This window comes from Lycium ferocissimum, chromosome 5 (assembly GCF_029784015.1).
Source record: "Lycium ferocissimum isolate CSIRO_LF1 chromosome 5, AGI_CSIRO_Lferr_CH_V1, whole genome shotgun sequence".
NCBI classification, from domain to species: domain Eukaryota; kingdom Viridiplantae; phylum Streptophyta; class Magnoliopsida; order Solanales; family Solanaceae; genus Lycium; species Lycium ferocissimum.
The window spans coordinates 7,753,764-7,763,891 of record NC_081346.1 but is presented as its reverse complement, the minus strand read 5'-3'; the positions used below and the strand labels follow the sequence as shown (position 1 = coordinate 7,763,891).

At 35.3% G+C, this 10,128-nt stretch overlaps 2 protein-coding genes across 7 annotated transcripts in view; both read left to right on the top strand.

The window, feature by feature from the left end:
- Positions 1–10,128, top strand: part of LOC132055769 (uncharacterized) — a 39,641-nt gene that overhangs the window by 16,081 nt on the left and 13,432 nt on the right. For 3 of the 6 annotated variants that reach the window (XR_009414645.1, XR_009414647.1, XM_059447752.1), the window contains exon 1: positions 9,056–9,516. The exons of 1 other annotated variant lie outside the window; for it this stretch is intronic. Coding sequence is in view for 2 of the 5 variants with exons in the window: in XM_059447752.1 (XP_059303735.1) it covers positions 9,357–9,516 (160 nt within the window). In the remaining 3 variants the exon portion in view is untranslated. Of the gene's footprint in view, positions 1–9,052; positions 9,517–10,128 lie in introns of those variants that run through there. 2 more of the 6 variants (XM_059447750.1, XR_009414646.1) reach the window with 2 other exon arrangements.
- Positions 1,247–2,239, top strand: LOC132058155 (probable RNA methyltransferase At5g51130). The gene has a single exon (XM_059450709.1). It carries the CDS (start codon positions 1,262–1,264, stop codon positions 2,135–2,137), a length of 876 nt encoding a protein of 291 aa, XP_059306692.1. The 5' UTR covers positions 1,247–1,261; the 3' UTR covers positions 2,138–2,239.

Genomic DNA, 10,128 nt, shown 5'->3' with positions numbered 1-10,128 from the left:
GCATTATTTTGGGCCGACCGGCCATTTTTTGGCATTAATTTGGGCCGACCGGACACCTAGTGAGATTAAGCCCAAACAGTGGTTAAATGTGGGATTAGTTTGGCTGAGTGGACACACAGTGTCCTTTTCCCTTGTTAAATTAGCTTTTTGTGGTTGATTGTGCTATCTTTAATATCTTGAAAAGAATGATTATTTGGGGGTAAATTTCATAGATGATCACATAGGTATCACTTTCTTTCACCAAAGTCACTTAACTATAATTTCTAACACAAAAGTTACATAACTATCACTTTTTTCAACTGAAGTCACTTAACTATGTTTTCTAACACAAAAGTCACAAAACTTTGAGCTTACTAACACAAAAATCATACCTACCAGAAAATTCGACTTCCGATGGGTAATTTTTTTTCCTTTTTTTATTTTTAATCTACTAATAAATACAAACTCAATTAAAAAAAATCGACCCGATCAAAAACCCATACGCAAAAATTAAAATATTAAAGAAATAGAACCAATCCTTCCACCAAATATACGATCCTTCTCTGTAGGGACTCTCAAGCCAAAAATGTGTGGAAATAAAAAGTTCATTCTAGGATTAACTTTTGCAGTTTGGTTATATCCTTTTTTTTTTTTCCCTTCATAATTTTAATCCAAGTCAAAATCTTTTTCTATATGATTCATTTTCATGAGCAGAAATAAAATGTTGTGGCTTGTGATGCTAATTGTTGGATGGTGGAATTCTCATGATTATGGTACGCAATAAAATGTATCGGAGGAGGACATGACCGTAGATAAGCTTATACTTGATTGTTTAGTTATATGTTCACAAAAAATTTTGAGAGTTGTTCTTGGAAAAAACTTACCTTTGTAAATATTATATTGCTTAATGTAATTAATACTTTGTTTAATTTACTCGAGACAACTTTTTTTCAATCTTAGGGCATATTGGCCCTTTTTACCAATGTATATTGGAAAGGGCTACATTTTGTTGGATGGTAGGGTATTGAATTTTAGGGAGTAATAGTTATTATTATTTGCAACGGAAGTATTAATTTTGTGATAATTCTTTTTCAAAGTTATTCATCCTTTTAGTATTTTAATAGATGCATATGAAATCAAATGGTTGCATAAATAACCACTAAAACAGTAAAAGAAACCACTAAAACAGTAAAAGAAAAAAAGACCAAAATCCTTAAACATAAAACCCTAAAACCTAACCACATTGAGTGCTTAAACCCTTCATTTTTCCATTGCTTTTTCAATGGAGCAACATCAACAGCAGAACAAACGTAAACAGCAGGATGACGTGGTAACAAAGACGACAACCCAGAAGAAAAAAAGAAAAGAAGTAGCTGTGTTTGGTAACTACAGAAACTACTATGGCTATAGAATAGGTCAGGATTCGGAGGAAGATCCAAGGTTAAAAGCTATGAAGAAGGAATGGTTTGAAGGCAAGGATTGTCTTGACATTGGCTGTAACAGTGGAGTGATAACAATCGCCATTGCGCAAAAGTTTAGTTGCCGAAGCATCCTTGGAATTGATATTGATGATGCAAGAATTCAGGATGCCTATTGGACTCTCAGGAAAACAGTGAAGAGTACTAAAGGAGTGCCTGCAGGGATTGCCAAATTGGAAGAATCTAAGAATTTAAATGGTATTAAAAACCATGTGGCAGAATCGCCTAAGAAAAGGGCAAGGACCGATTGTACAGAATGTCATCATTTACAAGAGGCAGACTTGTTTGACATAGTCTCTTTCAAGAAGGGGAATTTTGTTCAGAATTGGCATCCAGGGGAAAATACATCTTATGATACAATTACTTGTTTAAGCGTGTCAAAGTGGGTGCATTTAAACTGGGGTGATGATGGACTAATAACTTTATTTTCGAAAGTCTGGAGGCTTCTTTCACCGGGTGGTGTCTTTATTTTGGAGCCTCAGCCTTGGAGTTCATACTACAATAATCGTCTTGTATCTGAGACATCAAAAGTTAATTATCAAGAGATTAAGATCCGTCCAGAAGATTTTCAAGATATACTTTTGGACAAGATTGGATTTAGAATGGTAAAGGACATAACATCTAGTGCGTCTGGTCGCAAAGCTGGTTTTAACAGACCAATTTTTGCATTCTGGAAGTGATGCATTAAGGTTATGAAATTGCTTTTTGTCTGAAGTGTTGTATATATACTGAGGCTGATGATTTATTTCACCTCACTGATAATTGAATGTATATTTTGCCTAATATATATGAATGAGTTATGGGTCAGGTCGGTTCTTTTTTATTAGGTTTGTATCTATTAGATAAAAATAAAAATAAAAGAATAAAAAAATATTACCCATCAGAAGTTAAATTTTCCGATAGGTGTGATTTTTGTGTTAATAAGCTCAAAATTTTGTGACTTTTGTGTAAGAAAACATAGTAAATAGTTATGTAACTTTTGTATAAGAAAACATAGTGAAGTGACTAAATTTCATACTCGCCTTCCTTAATCTACTTTGATTGTTCAACTAAATGACCTGAATTCTCTTGTCTAGATGTAGTTATATGCTATGCAGGATGCCATGGATTCCCTGATGAAAGGTAGAACCGTTCTTGTCATAGCTCATAGGCTTTCGATAGTCAAGAGCGCGAATACTGTAGCTGTGTTGTTTCGGATGGTCAAATAGTCGAACGTGGCACACATGAAGACCTTCTAAACAAGAATGGGATCTACACAAATCTGGCGAGGATTCAGTTTCAGGGACACAAATCTGATAGCTAGTTTTCATCTTTGTTCAAAGCCACGTGATAAACTGAGATAGCAAGCACAAATGTTCAATGAACTTGCATTCACATATAGAAAGTGTAAGGAACAAGCATCATTCCATAAATGACAACCTGTCACTATAGTTCGATATCGTGTGCACAAATCAAGCATGCAACACTGCTGATTTTAACCATTTCACTGGTCGATATATGCTAAAGAGTTTTTGTGCGAGTTATGGGAATCCCTGTGTCATCATGCCTTGGAATTGCACTTAATATACATGATAGTTTAAAGAATTTTATATGCACCGACGGTGTAAAGATTCTTTTACACTAATAGTGAATTTACTATGTGATAACAAGTAATTACATACTACTTTGTCAAAGTGCTAATTGCTACTTACTAGTTAGTATAAGTCTAATTGACGGTGTAGATAAACCAAGGGGCCTTCTTATATCAGTAAATGAGATCGGTGCATAAGTCTTAACTGATAGAGTAGATATACTAAGGGGTATGTATTCTTATATCTTCTAATTAGTATAGTCTCAGATCAAGAGATTTATTTTTAATTATTTAATAAAGGATTTGATTGTGAGGATATACTAAGGGATATTCTTATATCTTAAATGAGATCGTCCTGATGGACAACCCATTATGACCAGTAAGACTTTTTGTCAGCACAGTAGAGCAGAGACGAATTTTGTGTTGTATTCTAACAATAGAGACGTCATACTTTATTTAACTTTCTGAAAGAGAAAAGAAAGCTCTTTCCATTAATTACTATTTGCCTCCTTCACTTTTGGTACCCTTTAACCGGACACGCTTGTCTTTACTTCTTCCCAACAACTTTGGCGTTACAATTTCATTTATTGACAATCTCTTCCAAACCTTTCAGGGGTTGTTTTTATTTGCAAACAAATTATTCCGGAATGATAATACGAAGATTATAATAAAAAGGTTAAATAATGACAAGATTATTTTATAGAGTATATCTTTTATGGTAGATATCTCCAGGCCCCACCTGGTGAGGTTATACTGGTATGCTGTTGTTGTATCTTTTATGATAGATATTGATTTATTTGACTAAAAATGAGATAATATAAAATATGTGTTTGATTTAAAACAAAGGGAAAAGAGTCAAAATTTGCCCCTGAACTACACGAAATGGAACAGATTTGACGTCCGTTAACAGTTGGGATCAAATATGCTCTCGACGTTACTAGTCGGGGTTAAATTTGCCCCTGAACTAAGCCAAACGGAACAAATGATTCCTTAGTTTTAAAAGGTGGAAGCTTATTACCCGATGATGCCAAGTGTCACGCGATTAAGGATTAATTTTTTTAACAGAGGGTAAATTTAAACATTTCGCATAGTTTAGGGTCAAATTTGACCTTTTCCCATAGTTCAAGGGCAAATTTGACCCTTCCCCCTAATTTTGAGTTTTTCCCCTCCTTTCTCTCTTCCCACTACTACCTCTATCACCAATCACTCTTTCTTCCTCTTGTCTATCTCCGCACCATTGTCGTCATCACCTCACCACCATCTTCTCTTCTCCTTTTTTCTTTCTCTTTTTCTCTCCTTGTCACCTCACCACCACCTACACCACTAGGAGGGAAGGCACTAAACAACTTGAATATGCAATATAATACTATTTTAATACTGCGTAGGGGTCAAAGGAGGAAGAAAGAGTGATTGACAGTAAAGGTAGTGACACGAAAAGAGAAAAGAGGAACAAAAAAATTGCACAACCGCATAGGGGTCAAATTTTATTCCTCGCTTTCCCCTTTCCCTTTCCCTAATCTGCCATAATTTTCTATAAAGAACTACTATAATTGAAGTACGTAAGTGGATTAATTAGACTATTTAGTAACTTAACCATTTTTTATCATTAATCGAATCGAATACCTTTTTAACCAATATCAAAGATTAATTATCTTACTTTGCAGTATTGAAATGTAGAAACTATGAAAAATATAAGAGTGTGTTAAATGTAATTTGTCCTAAATTTGACTTAAAGGGTTCCTATGACCATTGCTTAACCATATTTTGAACTAAACAACATATTGATCAGCTTACATCACGACATATAAATATAGAGATTAAAAACAAAAATGTATTGCTTGAGAAGTAGTTTATCCTAAAATTGACCTTCAGAGTTCGTTATGAACATTGCTTAACCATATTAGGAACTAAACAAAATATTAATTAGCTTATGTCACGATATTTAATTGTAGAGATTTAGAACAAAAATATATTGCGTAAGAAGTAGGTTATCCTATACTTGACTTTAAAAGTTCGTTAGGACCGTTGCTTAATCATATTTTGAACTAAAAAAAATGGATTAGCTTATGTCACAACACTTAAATGCAGAAGTTATGAACAAAATTTATTGCGCGAGAAGTGGTTTATCCTAAACCTGATTTTAGAAGTTCGTTATGACTGTTGCTTAGTCATATTTCGAACTAAAGAAAATATTGATTAGCTTTCGTCACGATACTTAAATACAGAGATTATAAACAAAAATTTATTGCATGAGAAGTAGTTTATCCTAAACTTGACTTCAAAAGTTCGGTAGAGCCATTGCTTAGCCATATTTTGAACTAAAAACATGGATTAGCTTACGTAATGATATTTAAATGTAGAGATTATTAACAAAAAATTATTGCGGTGAGAAGTAATTTATCCTAAACTTGACTTTAAAAGTTCATTATGATCGTTGCTTAATCATATTTGAACTAAATAAAATATTTATTAGCTTACATCATGTCATTTAAATGTCGAGATTATGAACAAACATTTATTGCGTGAGAAGTAATTTTTTCTAAACTTAAATTTGAACTAAACAATATATTGATTAGCTTACATCATGACATTTAAACATCATGAACAAAACTTTATTGCATGAGAAGTAGTTTTCTTAAACTCGACTCTAAAGGTTTGTTATTATAGTTGCTAGCTTAACCATATTTCGAACTAAACCAAATATTAATTAGCTGTCATGCCCCAAACCTGGGGAGGCGTGGCCGGCACCCGGTGCCTTACTTGACCCCGAGCGTACGATGTGTAACTCATAAACCCTGAAACATACAAGCAATCTAGGGCGACAAGGCCAATCTGTAAAACGATATATACCATCTTAGGCCGACAGGGCCATGCTCAAAATAATATGTAAATGACAACTGTCTCAACTGAAATGAGATCAACCCCAAAAGATATGTATACATCTATGCGGGCCGACAAGGCCACTATGAGCGTCTACAAACAGCAAACCAAAAGAAACATATACAAGGGCCGACAAGGCCACCATGCTGATATACTGAATATACGGCACATATCTACAAGCCTCTAAAGAGAACACAATTGTACTGTGGTAGGGACAGGGCCCGACCTACCCATCAGGTCTATATATATATATATATATATATATATATATATATATATTATATATATATATATATATACACACACACACACACAAAATGTCTCCAAAACTTTGGACCTAGTAACTCCGAACGAAATGGAGCTCACCAATCAAGTTAGTACTCGGCAATGTCTACTAGGAAGGCCTATCTACCTGTATGTCAGAACCTATAGGCATGAAATGCAGCGCCTCCGTCAAAAGGGACGTCTTAACGAAATAATGTACTGAGTATGTAAGGCAACTAAACAACTGAAATTGAACTGAACTGATGTACTAGATGTAATCTGAGAAGTAAATGATAATCTTGAAGCATATTTACATGTCTCTGACTCATATCGTATAAGCAATACTGAAATAAACTATCCGGCCTCGTATCGGGCTCGGTGTGTATGTGAATAGCCCCATAGGCAAGTGTATAGCCCCAAAAGCAAAGTGCATATAGCCCCAAAGGCAATGTGTATAGCCTAGAAGGCAAATGTATATAGCCCCGTAGGCAAATGTAATACTGTAAATGATATACTCTCTACTTCTCAACTAGAATTGGAGCAATGCTAAACTGAATATAAACTCCCGACAAGGGATAACTACAATATGAGCAAGATGGAACAATATAGACATGAGAGCCCTATGAATAACTCCTCTCTTATATGCTCGTTCGGATATTACTTATTATGTGTTCATGCCATCAAAGGAGGGAAATAGCCTTTACATACCTTTTTGTCGATCAATCCGACAATAACAACGTACTCAAGTCGTATAGCACCTCAATCTACACAAACGATCATAGAGCTATCGTCAAACCAAAGGAAAACTAATATACGATATACCGAGCGACAAGTTCGTCTCATAACACATTCAATACTTTTCTACAACTCTTCCTTCTCCCATAACACACATAGCTACAATAACAACAACATAATCAAGCTATTCCATCAATTTCCAGCTATGTGATAGCTCAAGAATAATCTCACAATAGTTCAATATACAACAACATCTCAACTATGATTGCCGCTCTTTACTTCATGAATTTTCAATCAAACAAGCTATAGTTATGACTTATACAAGCTCAATACATATAGGAGAGAGTAAATCTTACCTCAAAACATATGAACAACTCATAACTTGAGCTTACTTCACTTTGAAGAATTCCTCAAATCAACCACAAGAAAGAAAAAAAAAAAAAAGGAACAATCTAACAAGCACCGCGGGATTTCCATTGTTTGATTCACGTTGTTTTCCATAGTTTTAGCTCTTGGATGATATGTGAACCATTGGATAGTATTTTGGTAGCATTTAGGATCAGTATGGGCGAAATATGAAATGAGAAGTGAAGCCACCAAATTAATACATCTAGAAAATATTCCACCGCCTCAGATATACGGTGGAATATACAGACTGTAAAAATGATATACTGTCGGTACATTGCATCGTATTTTTATCAAAATCCAAGACAACTCCATGAATCTATCTACGATCACTCAGACACAATATATGGTCAGTAAATCAATTATATGGTCTGTACTTTGGACCGTAAATATGTCAACATGTCGAGCTTCAACGAAACGTATTTTATTCGATTCGTTTAACCTCTAAACCTCCCATTACCTATTGAACATGATCATAAACCTTTGTAACCTTTAGGATTAACATGCTTAACCACCTATAACCTCAAAGATAGTCTCGCTCTCCTAGCTCACGTCGATTAACTTACGACAAAACTTGACGTATGAAAATACGGGAAGTAACATCAGCTTATATCATGACATTTAAATATAGAGATTATGAACAAAACTTTATTGCGTGAGAAGTAAATTATCCTAAATTATTTTACAGAGTGGTTGTTAGACCAACTTTGTTGTATGGAGCGGAATGTTGGCCAATCAAGAACACTCACGTCCAGAAGATGAGTGTAGCGGAGATGAGGATGCTCGGGTGAATGTATGTTTATACTAGGATTTATATGGTTGGGAATGAAGTTATATGGGGCAAGGTGGAAGTGGCTCCTGTGGCGGACAAGATGGGGAAGCGAGATTGAGTGTGTGGATGCGCTAGTAAGCACATGTGAGAGGTTGACTATAATAGGAGTTAGGAGAGGTAGAGGTAGACCGAAGAAAAATTGGGGAGAGTTGATTAGGCAAGACATGGCACAGCTCCAGCTTACTGGGGACATGGCCTTAGATAGGAAAGTGTGGAGGTCGAGGATTAGGATAGGAGCTTAGTGGTAGCCGAGTATTCTCCTTATTAGTAGTATTAGTTAGTAATTGCGTAGATTCTTTTCTTCAAGGCGTACTAATACTGTTTCTTCTTTTGCTTTTATCTTGCTACTTTTTTGCCATATTTTTCTTGATATCATGCTTCAAATCCTTCTTTCTCTCGAGCCGAGGGTTTATCGGAAATAGCCTCCCTATCCCACAAAAATACGTGTAAAGTCTGCGTACATCCTACCTTCCCCAAAATCTCACTTGTGGGAATACACTGAGTATGTTATTGTTAACTTTAAATGTTTGTTATGTCAATTGCTTAATCAAATCTTGAACTAAACAAATTATCAACGGCTTATTAGCTTTGTTTCTTTACTAATTTGTTTAACCCCATCTAGAGTTTTTTTTTTTTTTTTTTGTTGACAGGGAAATTCACAGCCACTAGCATTCAGGTGTGCACAAGGTAAATCTTGTTCCAGTGTAACAGCCCGCAAACCATATAAGAAAGGTAAGATCACCTCTCAACCAACTCGGCCACTCTCGCGGGTCTAGTGTGCTTTTCAATACCCCTAAAATAAAATAACAAAAATACAGTATGGTTCTCATCAGAGTACTATTTGATTCAGGTTCTCATAGATATCTTTATTACACAATAGTCCCAAATATTTGTGAAATGAGTACAATTTCCACTCCCAGTGCAGCGTCCGGAGACTCTGACACTTGTTAGTATTTGTAATGAACCGTTTCTCTTTCTCGCCTGTTCTGCTGCATGTACAAATTACAATAACCTCAATTCTCATCCATGGGGCAACATAAAAACGCCATAAACCCAATTAGCCTTTAACCAAATCTTAGCATAGCATAGCAAACACTCTCCTTCTCCCACCCACATTTTATTTTCTTGCCCCAATTAAGAATCTTGGCTTTTGATTAGATTAGATTAGTGCTGTTTCTTTGTTTGGTTTTTCTCAGTGGAGTTGTTGTTAAGCATGATGAGATGGGAAAAGGTGGCTGTACATGGAGGTGGTGGGCCTGGAAAAAGGTGGGGCCACACCTGTAACGCTGTACAAGGTGGTAGGCTTCTCTATGTTTTTGGTGGATATGGCAAAGACAACACACATACCAACAAAGTTCATGTCTTTGACACTGGTGAGTTGATTTTGCCTTCTTTTTTTTTTTCAAGTGAAATTTATTTACTTGCATTCTTGTTTATGGGTTTTCCTTGAAATTGTTTGTGTCTCAATTCTTGTTTTCTTGGGGCATTTTTCAGTTTGCTTCTTGATTTTTTTTTTCTTTGAAGATTTTGGGCTTTTTGTTCTTGATGGTTTACAAATTCAGTGTTAGTTCTTGAATGGGTTTCAGGAGTTTCAGCTTCCCATTGCTGTTACTGACCAATGTGTGTTTTGAGTTTATTTAGTTCTGTCACTGACCTATGTGTGTTTAGGGTTTTTCTTATATGAACCTTTTTCCTGAAGATTTTGGGCTTTATATTCTTGATAGTTTACAATTTTGGTGTTAGTTCTTGAATGGGTTTCAAGAATTTCATTTTCCCGTTGCTTTCACTGATCAATGTGTGTTTTGAGTTCATTTAGTGCTGTCACTGACCAATCTGTCTTTAGGGTTTCCTTATATGAATTTTTTCCCTGAAGATTTTGGGCTTTATGTTCTTGATGGTTTACAATTTTAGTGTTAGTTCTTGAATGAGTTTCAGGAATTTTACTTTCCCATTACTGTCACTGATCAATGTGTGTTTTGAGTTCT

Bases quoted from the DNA above. Each gene is read 5' to 3' on its own strand.
- LOC132058155 (XM_059450709.1), top strand. From the start codon at position 1,262: ATGGAGCAACATCAACAGCAGAACAAACGTAAACAGCAGGATGACGTG.